Consider the following 18,010-nt stretch of genomic DNA (forward strand, 5'->3'; position numbering starts at 1 on the left):
GGACAAGATAAAGACAGTAGGGCAAGATGGAGACAGTAGGACAAGATGAAGACAGTAGGACAAGATAAAGACAGTAGGGCAAGATGGAGACAGTAGGGCAAGATGGAGACAGTAGGACAAGATGAAGACAGTAGGACAAGATAAAGACAGTAGGGCAAGATGGAGACAGTAGGACAAGATAAAGACAGTAGGGCAAGATGGAGACAGTAGGACAAGATGGAGACAGTAGGACAAGATGAAGACAGTAGGACAAGATGGAGACAGTAGGACAAGATGAAGACAGTAGGACAAGATAAAGACAGTAGGACAAGATGAAGACAGTAGGACAAGATAAAGACAGTAGGGCAAGATGGAGACAGTAGGACAAGATGAAGACAGTAGGACAAGATAAAGACAGTAGGGCAAGATGAAGACAGTAGGACAAGATGAAGACAGTAGGACAAGATAAAGACAGTGGGACAAGATGGGGACAGTAGGGCAAGATGGAGACAGTAGGGCAAGATGGAGACAGTAGGGCAAGATGGGGACAGTAGGGAACATTGGATACAATAGGAGAAGATAGATGGGAAGATGGATAAAACAGGGCAAAAGGGAGACAGTAGGGCAACATAGGGGCATCAGAGCAAGATGGAGATAGTAGGGAAAGATGGAGACAGTTGAGCATGACAGAGACAGTAGGGCAAGTTGGATACAATAGGGGAGGATAGATGGGAAGATGGAGAAAGTATGAAAAGATGGAGAAAACAGGTCAAGAGGGAGACTGTAAGACAACATAGGGACAATAGAGCAAGATGGAGACAGTAGGGCAAGTTATATACAATAGGGGAGGATAGATGGAAAGATGGAGAAAGTAGGATAAGATGAAAACAGAGAGAAAACAGGGCAAGCAGGAGACTGTAGGACAACATAGGGACAATAGTGCAAGATGGAGACAGTAGGACAAGATGAAGACAGTAGGGCAAGATGGAGACTGTAGGGCAAGATGGAGACAGTAGGGCAAGATGGAGACAGTAGGGCAAGATGGAGACAGTAGGACAAGATGAAGACAGTAGGACAAGATAAAGACAGTAGGGCAAGATGGAGACAGTAGGGCAAGATGGAGACAGTAGGGCAAGATGGAGACAGTAGGACAAGATGAAGACAGTAGGACAAGATAAAGACAGTAGGGCAAGATGGAGACAGTAGGGCAAGATGGAGACAGTAGGGCAAGATGGAGACAGTAGGACAAGATGAAGACAGTAGGACAAGATAAAGACAGTAGGACAAGATGAAGACAGTAGGACAAGATAAAGACAGTAGGGCAAGATGGAGACAGTAGGACAAGATGAAGACAGTAGGACAAGATAAAGACAGTAGGGCAAGATGGAGACAGTAGGGCAAGATGGAGACAGTAGGACAAGATGAAGACAGTAGGACAAGATAAAGACAGTAGGGCAAGATGGAGACAGTAGGGCAAGATGGAGACAGTAGGGCAAGATGGAGACAGTAGGGCAAGACGTGGTCCGACTGGGCCATCAGGGCAAAAAAAAACCTGGTAGGCCACGGCAAACCAGACCCGTTCCCCTCAGGGGAACCCCCCCAGTCCGTTGTAAGATGGAAGGCAGCAATACAGTAAGATAGAAACAAATAAAAAAACAACAACATAGTCCTCAGCGCTACACCCTTATGTTATCGCTGCACTACAACTTCCAGTACACACTGACCGGATTACTGATCCGACTCTTTAAGGATCTGATCTCAAATCCATTCTTCCCGTGTATTAAACCAGATTCTGGGATCAGTTAAAAACATACAAAATTACCAGTGGGGGATAATCTGTGTCTGGTGATTAGAGATTTTGTGACTATAAAAGCTTCATATAAATGTAATTTTTTTCCATTTATTTCCCCTTACATAGTGCAACCCTAGGCCTGGGTTATTGGGCAGAACTGGGAGAGCGGTGTCTTTGCCTCCGGGACTGAGTGTCACAAATCCCTGAGCTGAACATGGCGATTGGGCGCGACACGGAGTAATTTATGCGCCACGTTGGCGAGTATTAGCAGGTGCCAGACGGGTGCATCTGTGTTCCGTGTAATTTAATTTATTTCCAGCTCCTTAATTCTCCGTCGCGCTTATTTTGCAATAACTACAGCTTGTGTGACAGCGTTCCATACTAATGTTTTATTACTGCCCATTCATTTAATGGCCTGAGCCGCTCCGCCGTCCTAATTACACCCCCAGCGTGGAATCCCGGGTTATTATCCCATTAAGGCTTCCTGCACAGCCGCGCCATCTCCATTGTGCCTAGAAATTGCATTTGTCATTATCTGATCCCGACCAATTCCCATTGCAATTCTCTTACATTACTAACCCAGTGAGAGCTGTAGTTCAACTATATCACCAGGGCCACAGGTTGGGCATTTCTACTTTATTCTAACATTACCCATAAGTCTGACTAATGCTAACAGTACATGTAGGACAAGATGGAGACAGTTGGGCAAGATGGAGGCAGTAGGGCAAGATGGAGACAATAGGGCAAGATGGAGACAGTAGGACAAGATGGAGACAGTAGGACAAGATGGGGACAGTAGGGCAAGATGGAGACAGTAGGACAAGATGGAGACAGTAGGACAAGATGGAGACAGTAGGGCAAGATGGAGACAGTAGGATACGATGGGGACAGTAGGGCAAGATGGAGACAGTAGGGCAAGATGGAGACAGTAGGATACGATGGGGACAGTAGGACAAGATGGAGACAGTAGGGCAAGATGGAGACAGTAGGATACAATGGGGACAGTAGGACAAGATGGAAACAGTAGGGCAAGATGGAGACAGTAGGACAAGATGGGTACAGTAGGACAAGATGGAGACAGTAGGGCAAGATGGAGACAGTAGGACAAGATGGAGACAGTAGGACAAGATGGAGACAGTAGGGCAAGATGGAGACAGTAGGGCAAGATGGAGACAGTAGGACAAGATGGAGACAGTAGGGCAAGATGGAGACAGTAGGGCAAGATGGAGACAGTAGGACAAGATGGAGACAGTAGGACAAGATGGAGACAGTAGGGCAAGAAGGAGACAGTAGGACAAGATGGAGACAGTAGGACAAGATGGAGACAGTAGGACAAGATGGAGACAGTAGGGCAAGATGGAGACAGTAGGGAAAGATGGAGACAGTAGGGAACATTGGATACAATAGGGGAAGATAGATGGGAAGATGGAGATAGTAGGGCAACATAGGGACAACTGAGCAAAATGATAGTGCAACATGGACACGGTTGAGCAAGACAGAGACAGTAGGGCAAGTTTGATACAGTAGGGGAGGATAGACGGGAGACAGGACCAGCAGTGCAGAGAATCGCTTTCAATAACAACTCCATTCACAAATAATCAGGGCAGAATTTGAATGTAAATAGGAAAGTTGCTTAGAATTAGATTTTGTTTCTCCAGGCATTAATATATTCTTCATTATTTGGGTGGGAATCCTTTTTAAAATTTCATAGCCGTGTTCTCCCTAGGAAATAACTCCGAAACGTTCCAGGGATATTGTCTGCCCAGGCTGGATTCAAGATAAATGGGCTAAGTAATAATTAATGAATGGGTAATTACCAAAGTCTGTCCTGTCTGGTTCTGCCGCACGTGGCTTCTGGCTGAGCCCAGAGGAACCGACAGAAATTACACTCACTCCAAATCCCCCCCTAACTGGCCTTCAGGCTGGGCCCCCTTAGCCCATAACAAGGTTACAGATATATAGAAACATTGGGGTAACAGTCACCCTGCTATAGTTCCAGGGGTACCCAGGGCACAAATAAGCACTCACCCCAAATCCCCCCCTAACTGGCCTTCAGGCTGGGCCCCCTTAGCCCATAACAAGGTTACAGATATATAGAAACATTGGGGTAACAGTCACCCTGCTATAGTTCCAGGGGTACCCAGGGCACAAGTAAGCACTCACCCCAAATCCCCCCTAACTGGCCTTCAGGCTGGGCCCCCTTAGCCCATAACAAGGTTACAGATATATGAAACATTGGGGTAACAGTCACCCCGCTATAGTTCCAGGGGTACCCAGGGCACAAGTAAGCACTCACCCCAAATCCCCCCCTACCTGGCCTTCAGGCTGGGCCCCCTTAGCCCATAACAAGGTTACAGATATATAGAAACATTGGGGTAACAGTCACCCCACTATAGTTCCAGGGGTACCCAGGGCACAAATAAGCACTCACCCCAAATCCCCCCCATAACTGGCCTTCAGGCTGGGCCCCCTTAGCCCATAACAAGGTTACAGATATATAGAAACATTGGGGTAACAGTCACCCCGCTATAGTTCCAGGGGTACCCAGGGCACAAATAAGCACTCACCCCAAATCCCCCCCTAACTGGCCTTCAGGCTGGGCCCCCTTAGCCCATAACAAGGTTACAGATATATAGAAACATTGGGGTAACAGTCACCCTGCTATAGTTCCAGGGGTACCCAGGGCACAAATAAACACTCACCCCAAATCCCCCCCTAACTGGCCTTCAGGCTGGGCCCCCTTAGCCCATAACAAGGTTACAGATATATAGAAACATTGGGGTAACAGTCACCCTGCTATAGTTCCAGGGGTACCCAGGGCACAAATAAGCACTCACCCCAAATCTCCCCCTAACTGGCCTTCAGGCTGGGCCCCCTTAGCCCATAACAAGGTTACAGATATATAGAAACATTGGGGTAACAGTCACCCCGCTATAGTTCCAGGGGTACCCAGGGCACAAATAAGCACTCACCCCAAATCTCCCCCTAACTGGCCTTCAGGCTGGAACTACTGTTGGATAAATGAAAGTGCCCATCTCGCTGATTATTATGGGTTATGCCAGATATTGCCCATGTTTCACATAAAGCTGCAGCTGTAAAGTCTCAGGCTCGGGAGTGAAGAGGAGGCGGCTGTGCAGCAGTTCATCCTCGCTCACCGCTTGTTGCAGGAAGACAGTTAACAGCTGGGCAAATCTGTCACAATAGCCCTGGGGAAAACCTGTTTATAGAACACTTTACCCTTCTACTTAACTGCTGTTACTAGTGAACCTACTGCTTTCCACTCTGAAACCATTAATAAACAGATATATATATATATAAGGTGTAGGTCAAAGCAAACATCATAAAGCCAAGATTAACATAGAAGATGCCAAATTCCAAATAAACAGAATCCCACTGTATCACTAAAGCTACGAAGCGTTGCCTAGTGGTCACCTATAGTGATGAGCAGGTGCCCGTGCCCATAGCCCCCCCCAGGGGCCCTCCTAACCCCCCTCGCAGGGCAGGAGCGGTCGGGCAGGGGTAGGGCCGCAATGGTCGGATCTGGGCTGCCGAAGCCCACTAGAGCCGGGGCCCACCGGGATTTTTCCCCGTGTCCCGGCAGGCCAGTCCGACCCAGGTCCCATTTCACTTTGCCGAAAAATTCACAAAACTGTAAAAAAACATGAGGTTGCCAAGCGAGCGGATCTTTTCCCGATATCCCCACCTACGGGTGGGCAATATTGGGCTAATTCGGCTGTTTTGCCCTGGGGCCAATCGCTCGAATTAGAACGACGGGTATAGGTGCAGTCGGTTCGGGGACTGCATCAACGAGCGGATACGGTCCCCGAACCGACTAAATTTTTAAACCTGCCCGATCGATATCTGCCCGATTTCAGGCCAGATATCGGTTGGGCAGGCCCGTCGTTGCTGCCCCGATAAGCTGGCGAGTCGGTCTAAGGGGGCGGGACTTGGCCTACAAGGGCATTTAAGGACAGACCTGGTCATATCAGTTCTGCCTACACTCATTTGTATTCAAATCCAACCGCCAATTAAATTCATTGATACTAAAATTGTCTTCCAAAAATGAAAACATAAGGCAATTAGACAGTCGCTGCTGAATGGGCTAAATGTTCAGTATCACTGGACCATAGGCCACATATATAAGAAGGTGTTGCCATACTGTTCCCCATTGACAGACAAGCCAATAGGTTGGACACCCCTTATTTATTACACTGAGCCCCAGATTTCCTGTATAATGGGGCTTAATAGCGAGGTCCCTTTTCCCGGCTAGGGGGGGGGTTCCGGGGGCTGATATAATCATATAATCATATTATCTCTGGGATGAGAAGGACATTTCCGACAGACACAAGGCAGTGAATATTAAGTCGGGATTAATACACAGAGGTCGCCGCGCTGAATGTCTCCGCAATTCCCAGCAGATCTAATTAAGCGCAGGAATCGCACCCCGGCAGCCGGAGAGCTCGCCAAGCGCCATAGAAACCAAGGTGGGAGCTGTCGCCCTGCCATCTGGGGGAGAAGCGCGTCCCTTTCAGAGGGAATGAGAATGAGTTTCCCAATATCAGGAATTTGCTTCTCCATTTAAATTCATCCTGTTGCCTCATTAATGGGGAAGGTAACGAGTCCCTTTATTATTGTGTATTTATTATACAGTCAGAATGAAGTGACGCCCCATACAGCAGCCCGGCTCAGATAATACTATTCCCAGGTATCAAACAGCGCATCTATATTCACAGCAACATACAGTATATATATATATATTTATATAGAGAGACAGACGGGCAGCACGTACTACTGACTGACACAAAGACATAAAGACAGAGAGAAGAACAGATGTTTGGACAAAACAGAAGAAACAGATCCAAAGATGTGATGATAAGCACAATATATAGATAATATAGACAACATTAAAAAGAAATAAAGATGGAAGATAGATAGATAGATAGATAGATAGATAGATAGATGATAGATGATAGATAGATAGATAGATATTTGCATATAAAAAGATAATAAAAATACAAGACAGAGGTTTGGACTTTATGGATAGGGCATAATGGATAGATAGATAGATGAAGGATAAAGATAGATAGATAGATAGATAGATAGATAGATAGATAGATGAAGGATAAAGATAGATAGATAGATAGATAGATAGATAGATAGATAGATGATAGATAGATAGATATTTGCATATATGAAGATAATAAAAATACAAGACAGAGGTTTGGACTTTATGGATAGGGCATAATGGATAGATAGATAGATGAAGGATAAAGATAGATAGATAGATAGATAGATAGATAGATAGATAAATAGATAGATGATAGATAGATAGATACATAATAGATAGATAGATAGATAGATACATACATACATAATAGATAGATTGATATATAGATAGATTGATAGATAGAGATAGATAGATACATAATAGATAGATAGATAGATAGATAGATAGATAGATTGATAGATAGATAATAGATAGACTGATATATAGATAGATTAGATAGATAGATAGATAGATAGATAGATAGATAGATAGATGATAGATAGATAGATAGATAATAGATAGATTGATATATAGATAGATTGATAGATAGATAGATAATAGATAGATTGATATATAGATATATAGATAGATAGATAGATAGATAGATAGATAAAAATCCTGAGTTTCAGCAACAGAAAGTGACTGTGATATCAGTGAGAGAAAATAAAAAATTCATAAGGGTCTGGCACAAGTCAAAGCAAAAGGACATTGATAGATAGTAGATAGATAATGGATAAAGATAGAGATAGGCAGATGGATAGATTGATATTGAAGAGATAGAGATAAAGAGAATAGAAACACAAGAGAGAGGAGTTGGGGAGAAAGGGGGGTACATTCAGGGATGAGACCATGAAACACCCGGGGGGAGGGGAGTGAAGATTAAACAGAAGCAGATACAGGTTCATCACTTATTAGTAGGATAATAAAATAATTTAATCAGATTATTAGATTAGATCAGCATTTCGGAACCTTCCAACAGCCCAGAGCATTCTATCTCCTGCACAGAACATAAGGGCAAGTAAACCCAAACTGTAGCTGTGTGTATAATGTGGGTCGTTGTGCCCCCAATCAATCCATGAAATCTCTTTAGCCCAAATACCACGACAACAACAGTCAATGAATGAATAACCAACATCCCCGAGAGCCTTTATTAAAGCCCCGGCCCTGTGGGACTGACAATTAAATGCATAATGCACCCCCCACCCTTCTCCTTCTTTCACCCTCCCCCCTCCTTTGCAAATGGATCGGCCCGTACCTGTTAGCCGCTAATCTGGATGCTATGTATCCTCCCGGGATCTGGGTCACTATGTAACCCCAAAAGAACGAGCCGTGAATCATTCCGACTATCTCCGGATCCCAATTAAATTTGGCTTTCTGCAGAAAAAAAATACAATTCTCAATTTTAAATTTCATACCATTTTTATTGGCCGGTTTGAAATGTTTTTTAATGACATATTTTTTAAAAATAATTGTCTGAATTTTTTATTTTTGAAATATCCAAGATGGTTCCTGTACTTTAGGGAAGAATACGGATCTTTATATAGAGAAAATGGGCTTTTTTACTATAAAATTCTGGACATGTATGTAGCCTGGGCAGCCCGGGAAGGACACACTGCCTCCCTCGTACCCGCCTGCGCACTCACACACACGCAATGTCACGCCACCTTCCTTTCTATTGCTCTCAAGGCTCCGCCCCCACACGTTCCCCTCTTCTTATATATTCAGACCCAAAAGCCGCAATGACACATTTTTGTTATATTTAAGGTTCTGTGATTTCCTTGCCATTTTTTGTAACTCTATCTATCTCTCTATCTATCATCTATCTATCATCTATCTATCATCTATCTATCATCTATCTATAAATACAGGTATGAGACCTGTTGTCCAGAATGCTCTGGACCTGGACTTTTCCAGATAAGGGATCTTTCTGAAATTTGGGATCAAGTACAGGTACTGTTTTATTATTACAGAGAAAAGGGAATCATTTAACCATTAAATAAACCCAATAGGGCTGTTCCGCCCCAATAAGGGGTAATTATATCTTAGTTGGGATCAAGTACTGGTACTGTTTTATTATTACAGAGAAAAGGGAATCATTTAACCATTAAATAAACCCAATAGGGCTGTTCTGCCCCAATAAGGGGTAATTATATCTTAGTTGGGATCAAGTACAGGTACTGTTTTATTATTACAGAGAAAAGGGAATCATTTAACCATTAAATAAACCCAATAGGGCTGTTCTGCCCCAATAAGGGGTAATTATATCTTAGTTGGGATCAAGTACAGGTACTGTTTTATTATTACAGAGAAAAGGGAATCATTTAGCCATTAAATAAACCCAATAGGGCTGTTCTGCCCCCAATAAGGGGTAATTATATCTTAGTTGGGATCAAGTACAGGTACTGTTTTATTATTACAGAGAAAAGGGAATCATTTAACTATTAAATAAACCCAATAGGGCTGTTCCGCCCCAATAAGGGGTAATTATATCTTAGTTGGGATCAAGTACAGGTACTGTTTTATTATTACAGAGAAAAGGGAATCATTTAAGTATTAAATAAACCCAATAGGGCTGTTCCGCCCCAATAAGGGGTAATTATATCTTAGTTGGGATCAAGTACAGGTACTGTTTTATTATTACAGAGAAAAGGGAATCATTTAAGTATTAAATAAACCCAATAGGGCTGTTCTGCCCCAATAAGGGGTAATTATATCTTAGTTGGGATCAAGTACAGGTACTGTTTTATTATTACAGAGAAAAGGGAATCATTTAACCATTAAATAAACCCAATAGGGCTGTTCTGCCCCAATAAGGGGTAATTATATCTTAGTTGGGATCAAGTACAGGTACTGTTTTATTATTACAGAGAAAAGGGAACCATTTAAACATGAAATAAATGGTTATGAGATGTGGTTCCCTCTCTGGTTGGCAGGCTATCAGAATAGGGTAAATCCTGGCATAAATCGCTCACCTCTTTGATAATTTTCCCTCCGTGATGAATGGTGCTGTTATTAACCATATCCACAATAGCCACTCCCAGATTGCAGCGGATCCCAAAAGAAATGCAGAACCCAAGTCCGCTCATGATGGCGATGATGTACCTCCTGGGGAGCCCAAAACAGGTGCAGTCACATAATGGGGGCTTCTTCTCCGCCACTTCCACGGGTTTCCCATCTTCAGTCAACTCGATATTTTCACCGGTTTTGTTTTTCTTCTCTAAAACTCTTTAAAATAAAGAGAAATCAGGGGTTGGGGGGGGGGGGCGTCAATAATGCTCAATTTTATACACCTTTTTGTATCACTTCAAAAGATTTAATCAACGGAGAGTCAATGTATTAGAAATGATTATATTCCCCAAAAACAATTGTTTAAAAACAATTCCAATGATATTTTGGTGATATTTCTTTATTTCTTTTTATTCTTTCAATATAAATGTCAAATGCATTGAAAATGAAATACAATACCGTTACGTTATATAAAAAAATAAAGGGTTAAATCGTTCGGATCTAAGTTGTAAATGTATTGCAAATTCATAATGTTTCGTTTAAACGAAAAATTAAAGATTCAGTTACAGGGATAAATATTTTATATATTCTTCTCCTTATTTATAGTTACATAATTGTGCTTATAATAATACATTTGGTTCTGGATGTTAAATAATATATATATAAATATATAATATATATATATTTTTTTTTTTTAATTTATATATAATTTTTATTTTATATATTATATATATATATATATATATTATATATATAAAATAAAAAATAATGTATATATATATATACAGGTATGGGATCCCTTCCCTTTCGGAAAGCCTGTCTCCCATATATATCCCAATTTTAATAAAATAATTCATATTTTTAAAATTGATTTCGTTTTTATATGTAATAATAAAACAGTACCTGTACTTGATCCCAACTAAGATATAATTACCCCTTATTGGGGCAGAACAGCCCTATTGGGTTTATTTAATGGTTAAATGATTCCCTTTTCTCTGTAATAATAAAACAGTACCTGTACTTGATCCCAACTAAGGTATAATTACCCCTTATTGGGGCAGAACAGCCCTATTGGGTTTATTTCATGGTTAAATGATTCCCTTTTCTCTGTAATAATAAAACAGTACCTGTACTTGATCCCAACTAAGATATAATTACCCCTTATTGGGGCAGAACAGCCCTATTGGGTTTATTTCATGGTTAAATGATTCCCTTTTCTCTGTAATAATAAAACAGTACCTGTACTTGATCCCAACTAAGATATAATTACCCCTTATTGGGGGCAGAACAGCCCTATTGGGTTTATTTAATGGTTAAATGATTCCCTTTTCTCTGTAATAATAAAACAGTACCTGTACTTGATCCCAACTAAGATATAATTACCCCTTATTGGGGCAGAACAGCCCTATTGGGTTTATTTCATGGTTAAATGATTCCCTTTTCTCTGTAATAATAAAACAGTACCTGTACTTGATCCCAACTAAGATATAATTACCTCTTATTGGGGGCAGAACAGCCCTATTGGGTTTATTTCATGTTTTTATTAATTCTTTTAATTTTTGTAGACTTAAGGTTTAGAGATCCAAATTATGGAACAACCCCCTTAACCGGAATACCCTTAGTCCCGAGCATTCTGGATAACAGTTCCTATACCTGTAGCTACATCTTTTGTTTAAAACTGGATAACCTGAAGCATTCCAATAATTCCAATAAAATGTGATATTTTATTCTTTTATACTACAACCCCAGAAACATATTTTCAATGTAAAGAAAAAAAAATAGAATTCTTCTTAATAACGACCATTAATATCTTTATTTATGTCATTTTGTTTTCCTGGTTTTTTTTTTTTTTAGAGAGTTCCTACCTTATTCATTTTAATGTCAAATATGTTGCCATAGGCAAAAAAAAAATATGATTTTCAAATTCTATTGAAAAATAAAATCCCTGAATTTCGTTTGTATGATATTGTTCTGACTTCAAAATCAGAAAACAAACGTATTGTGATTTAGCTGAATTTGGCTTTTATTACTTTATTTCCATCCATATCTATATTTTTTTAGATTGCAAATGCAAAACCAATATATATATAACAAATATATATATTTCACAATACAATGGAAACAAATAATCGTTCAATTCTATGATAACGAAACAAATAAATTGGCTAAATGTGTGTATTTTGGATTCATTAACATTCCCTTTTCGTTATGCAGCAAAATGCTAAATATGTACGACTTGTCATCACGGCTAAAAGTTGATGTGTGCGTTTATTAACTATTTATATGCTGGGCGGAACAGACACAAACCCCTTGGGATTTCACTATTAAACGTATTTTTTTTTTTGCAGGTTGTGACAATATTTAAGTGAACCATTTAGCGTCGATTTCAAATTATTTGCGTGTATAAATCTGAATGCCCCAAAGGATTCAAACGAATTACATCAAGGCAGATACAAGGTGTTTGATTTATAACAAATAAATAGGATCGTTATTTCCGGAAATCTGAAATATCGAAATAATATCATAATGAAAAAGAGGTGAGATACCTGTATATCTGTCCAAGGGATTTGCTGGCGACATTCTTCAGCCCTTCTTTGCCTTTGACTAAAACCCTTTGCTTTATTACGTCCATTATTGCTACAGGTGCGTCTTCCTTTTTGCTTCTCGTTAAATCGTGCCGAAAGAAAGGCAGTTTCTCATATTGGTAGAAAATTCCTAGGATGAAGGGTACAAGCTTCCCGATCGCTCAAGGAGACAGAAGGAAAAAAGACTATGGGAACCCAGTTACAAAGTGGAGCAGTCGGTGCGCTTCCCAGACAATGTCATGTTCTCGCTTTGTGCTTTGCGCCTCTGGTGACTTAAAAATCCATTTTTTATTTTTTTTTTTGTCCCCAACAAATGTTTCCCCTTCGCAGCAGAGTTGTAGAGATTTGACTGGAAACCTCCAGAAAGTCTATTTCTACATATACAGAATAACACTTGTTAGCAGCGCAGTATTCTCATTGCCGGAATAGGTCTCTCCTCGGATCACTGCTAGGAAAGACACGTTTCAGACTAATAAGGAGAATGGTCCTTAATTAAGTGGAGAGGTTGCAGAAAGAAGCGCTGAGTCGCTGGTGGAGTTGCTGGTTGAGTCGCTGGGAGCTGCTGGGAGCAATTCAGCACCACGGACAGCTCTGTGCCGTTGGGCGCAACCTCCTTTTCTCTCCTCCACTACCAACTTTCCAGGGGGAATTGGGCGGGTTGCCTTGAACTGAATTTAATCTCGGGCTCTTGAGTGTGGATGCTATGGTAACCGCTGGAAAGATGTCATCATCCCCAGTCTACAGATCGGAGGCACTGGGACTGCTAGTTTATTAAAAATTGACAACTAAGTCGACCCCCCCCCCATTCACACTTCTAGATTGCTGATCTCATTTGTCTCCTATACATTGATCTCCAGTCATGTTACTCACACACCCCATATGTTACATGTTGCAGCTGCCAAACTCCTTTTCTGCTCATTTACACCTATTGGCATAGGGATAGGGATGTAGGGAAGTGCGGCAATGGGCATTGTTCTCTTATGGCAACTCTATGGCTACTATAGGAAATTCAGGTGTGTTGTTTATAGATAGATGGTAGATAGATGATAGATGATAGATATATAGATAGATACATAGATAGATACATATAAAGATGTAGTTAGTTAGATAGATAGATGATAGATAGATAGATAGATAATAGATACATAGATAGATACATAGAAAGATATAGATAGATAGATAGATAGAGATAGATAGATAGATACATAGAAATATATAGATAGTTGATAGATAGATAGATAGATACATAGATAGATACATGGAAAGATATAGATAGTTGATAGATGATAGATAGATAGATATATGATAGATAGATACATAGATAGATATAGATAGTTAGATAGATCGATATAGATAGTTAGATAGAAACATAGATAGATATAGATACATAGATAGATATAGATAGTTATATAGATAGATAGATATAGATAGTTAGATAGATACATAGATATAGATAGATAGATACATAGATAGATACATAGATAGATATAGATAGTTAGATAGGTACATAGATATAGATAGATAGATAGATAGATAGATAGATAGATAGATAGATAGATACAGAGATAGATATAGATAGTTATATAGATAGATAGATAGATAGATAGATAGATAGATATAGATAGTTAGATAGAAACATAGATAGATATAGATAGATACATAGATAGATATAGATAGTTATATAGATAGATAGATATAGATAGTTAGATAGATACATAGATATAGATAGCTAAATAGATAGATAGATACATAGATAGATACATAGATAGATATAGATAGTTATATAGATAGATAGATAGATATAGATAGTTAGATAGATACATAGATATAGATAGCTAAATAGATAGATAGATACATAGATAGATACATAGATAGATATAGATAGTTACTTAGATAGATACATAGATATAGATAGTTAAATAGATAGATAGATAGATAGATAGATAGATGATAGATAGAGGGTTTGACTGGTGCTTCAGTTGCCCCTGCACCTCCCGCTGGGCCCCTGTCAGGGCTTTCACATCCCCCCCACGCCAGTCCCCCACCACTCATCCTGCCTCCTCCCCAAATGTGTGTACCATCAGCTAGTCACTGGCTAGCAGGAGCGCCCGGTGGGGATCGGGTCTGGGCCGCTGGGGGCCCACCAGGGCTAGGGCACACAGGGTTTTTTCCCAGTGCCCCAGTTGAACCCTGGATAGATAGTAAGGATGCACCAAATCCAGGATTCGACTCAGGATCAAGCCTTTTTCAGCAGGATTCAGATTCAGCCGAATCCACACTCCTGGCCGAACCAAATTCTTAAATCCACAAGACTTTTTGTCACATAATCACGGAAGTCAAAAATAGATGATATCTATCTAATAGATATCTATGGAATAGATTGATGTAATGGGGGTGTACTGAATCCACTGTTTTGGGATTTGGCCGAACCCTGAATCCTTTGGGAAAGATTCGGATGAACACTGAACCGAATCCGAATTATCATATGAAAATTAGTATAAGGAAGGGTTAAAGAGAACAAGGCTCGGCAAAAAAACCTGAACTGAATCCTAGATTCGCTGCATTCCCAAGATATCATAAAGAATTGTCATCTGCTTGCAGTATATTTATATAACACCTTGACAGCCCTCCATTATTCTTCTTGGGGTTGATTTGCACCAATCAGCCAATAAACCCCCCTTGGTTCAACTGGTGCAATTTAGGTGCTTTGTAATTCCTTTTCGCTTCTTTTTATTGTTTAATTTACACCTGTTGGCATAGGGAAATAGTGTAGGGATGTGCAACTCTATAGCAGCTATAGTAAATTAATGTGTGTTGTTATAGATGTTGATAGATGATAGATAGATAGATGATAGATAGATAGATAGATAGATAGACAGACAGATAGATAGATGCACAGATGATAGATAGATGATTGATAGATAGATAGATAGATAGATGATAGATAGATAGATAGACAGACAGATAGATAGATGCACAGATGATAGATAGATGATTCATAGATAGATAGATAGATAGATGATAGATAGATAGATAGACAGATAGATAGATAGATGCACAGATGATAGATAGATGATTGATAGATAGATAGATAGATAGATAGATAGACAGATAGATGATATAATAATAAAGAATTGTATTTTTATAACATGACGCCAGCCGCCCCTTATTCTTCTTGGGGTTGATTTGCACAAATTCGGCCAATAAAAACCCCCTTGGTTCAATCTGATTGTGTAAGGATTTTGCTCTATTCAGACTACTGGACATGTTAAACACACACACACACACACACAGGTGGGAATACACTCAATAAGGCCCATGCTAATCCCATTCACTCTTGACAATGGTGCCCTCTAGTGGACGAAATAAAACATTGCTTTGTATTTTTAATGCAAAACTGAGCCTTTTGGGCTGCTAAGAAATCTATGGCTGAATCTCTAGCTCATTTCTAATTTTTTTTTGTTGTTTCTGAATTGATTAACAACGTTTGCCAAGATATAAAGGTGTTAAAAACAGAAAGCTAACTTGTTGGGCACTATTAATATAGTGTACCTGCCCCAGACTCTTTCGTTCCCATTGCCTACAATTGGTTTACTACCCTCCTTGGTCTTTTTACTGGCAATGATTTTGCCTACCTGCCCCAACCTCCTGCCTTCCCTGCTGTCAACAGACTTGTGCTACCCGTCTTGCCATTCTCCCCTTTACTGAATAAGATCTTGTACTACATGCCCTATCTTTTTCCTTCCCTACAGCCTACAGTCCTGTCCGACTCTCCCTGGACTTCTGCTAGTCAGCTAGCCACATTGCCTGGCCATATTTATCCATAGATGAGACTTGGGACAGGTCTGAAAAAGAATTTGTATAAAGCTCCTTGTTCTTCAGCCTTGTGCTCAATGAAAGGAAACAATACAGAGGAAGGAGGTCAAAGTAATAAATCAAGGAGCATAAGGAGTTGGGTTTATTTGGCTTTATGGTTATTGATTGGAGGTGAGAAATAACTCTGCTTTGACAGCTTTACAAAATGTCAGGACGTCTCATTTCCTCCGGCCTCCCTGAGCAGAACAAGATGAGGAATGATAGAGTGCTAGCTCTAAGGTTTGCAGAAAACGCCAAGCCGGTATTTCCCCAGTGAGATCTAGAAGCTTTGGTTTAGTTAAGTGTTTTACCAAGATGCTTTAGGGAATTCTATTCTGAGGCAATTTGCAATAGGTTTTCATTTTTGGGGGTTTTTTTGGAGTTTTTCAGTTATTTAGCTTTTTGTTCAGCAGCTTTCCAGTTTAGAATTTCAGCAGCTATCTGGTTGCTAGGGTTTGTTTATCTTAGCAACCAGGCAGCAGTGTGAATGAGAGACTGGAATATGAATAGGAGAGGGACTAAATAGAAAGATAAGGAATAAAAAGTAACAATAAAAATAAAATTGTAGCCCCAGAGAGTAATAGTTTTTTGGCTGCCGGGGTCAGTGACCCCCATGTGAAAGATGGAAAGATGAAGACAACAAAGACAATATGGCCTGACTTTGCCTAGGACAACTCCCATTGACTTCTATAGAAGCTCACAGGCTTTTAGATGGCGAAGCTTTACTGAACTGCACCCCACATACGTGGCCTTGGACCCCATGAATAACCCCACGGCTGGAATCAAACTCAGGAACCAATAAAGGGCATCCCAAACATGAACATACAAACCTGGCAAAGAGATGCTGTTCAGGGCAGGTTGGGTGGAATCCATACTCCTGGGCAGCTGGATTAGAGCCAGTCTTGATCACTGCTGGGGCAAATTCATGCTCAGGGTACGTATAACTGCCCCACTCTCTCAGTGGCAAGGAGTGGGCCAAGGACCCTGTTGCTGCTTGTTTAGGGTGAGAAGTTTATTCCTATTGGGTGTCAAACCACTGCCGGAACGCTCTTTATTGGGTAGGACCCGCTCACCCAATACTCCATGGAAGCACCCTGCCAGGAATGTTGGGAAAAACACAGATATATTGTATAACAGCTGAAATACTGATGGCAAACCTGACTAGTATAGAGGGATTCTCCTCAGCAGCCAGACTTCATCTCCCATAATCCACTTCCCCAACCATGTGACTAATGGCAGAGAGATTCCCCTCAGCAGCCAGGCCTCATCTCCCATAATCCCCTTCTCCAACCATGTGACTAATGGCAGAGAGATTCTCCTCAGTAGCCAGACTTCATCTTCCATAATCCCCTTCTCCAACCATGTGACTAATGGCAGAGAGATTCTCCTCAGCAGCCAGGCCTCATCTCCCACAATCCCCTTCTCCAACCATGTGACTAATGGCAGAGAGATTCCCCTCAGCAGCCAGGCCTCATCTCCCATAATCCCCTTCTCCAACCATGTGACTAATGGCAGAGAGGTTCCCCTCAGTAGCCAGGCCTCATGTCCCACAATCCATTTCCCCAACCATGTGACTAATGGCAGAGAGATTCTCCTCAGCAGCCAGACTTCATCTCCCATAATCCCCTTCTCCAACCATGTGACTAATGGCAGAGAGATTCTCCTCAGTAGCCAGGCCTCATCTCCCATAATCCCCTTCTCCAACCATGTGACTAATGGCAGAGAGGTTCCCCTCAGTAGCCAGGC

At 40.8% G+C, this 18,010-nt stretch overlaps 1 protein-coding gene across 2 annotated transcripts in view; it reads right to left on the reverse strand.

Annotated features, from left to right (window-relative positions):
- The window catches only part of slc17a6 (solute carrier family 17 member 6), a 28,671-nt gene extending 11,286 nt beyond the window's left edge, over positions 1-17,385 (reverse strand). Inside the window, exons 1-4 of one of the 2 annotated variants that reach the window (XM_031900389.1) lie at positions 17,095-17,385; positions 12,371-12,854; positions 9,791-10,043; positions 8,074-8,192 (exon numbers count right to left, since the gene is read on the reverse strand). In XM_031900389.1, coding sequence (XP_031756249.1) covers positions 8,074-8,192; positions 9,791-10,043; positions 12,371-12,456 — 458 coding nt within the window. In that variant the 5' untranslated portion in view covers positions 12,457-12,854; positions 17,095-17,385. Of the gene's footprint in view, positions 1-8,073; positions 8,193-9,790; positions 10,044-12,370; positions 13,168-17,094 lie in introns of those variants that run through there. The other variant, XM_004913333.4, reaches the window with a different exon arrangement.
- Positions 17,386-18,010: the final 625 nt, after the last annotated feature.

The sequence above is a fragment of the Xenopus tropicalis genome, chromosome 4 (assembly GCF_000004195.4).
Source record: "Xenopus tropicalis strain Nigerian chromosome 4, UCB_Xtro_10.0, whole genome shotgun sequence".
In the NCBI taxonomy this organism is placed as follows: domain Eukaryota; kingdom Metazoa; phylum Chordata; class Amphibia; order Anura; family Pipidae; genus Xenopus; species Xenopus tropicalis.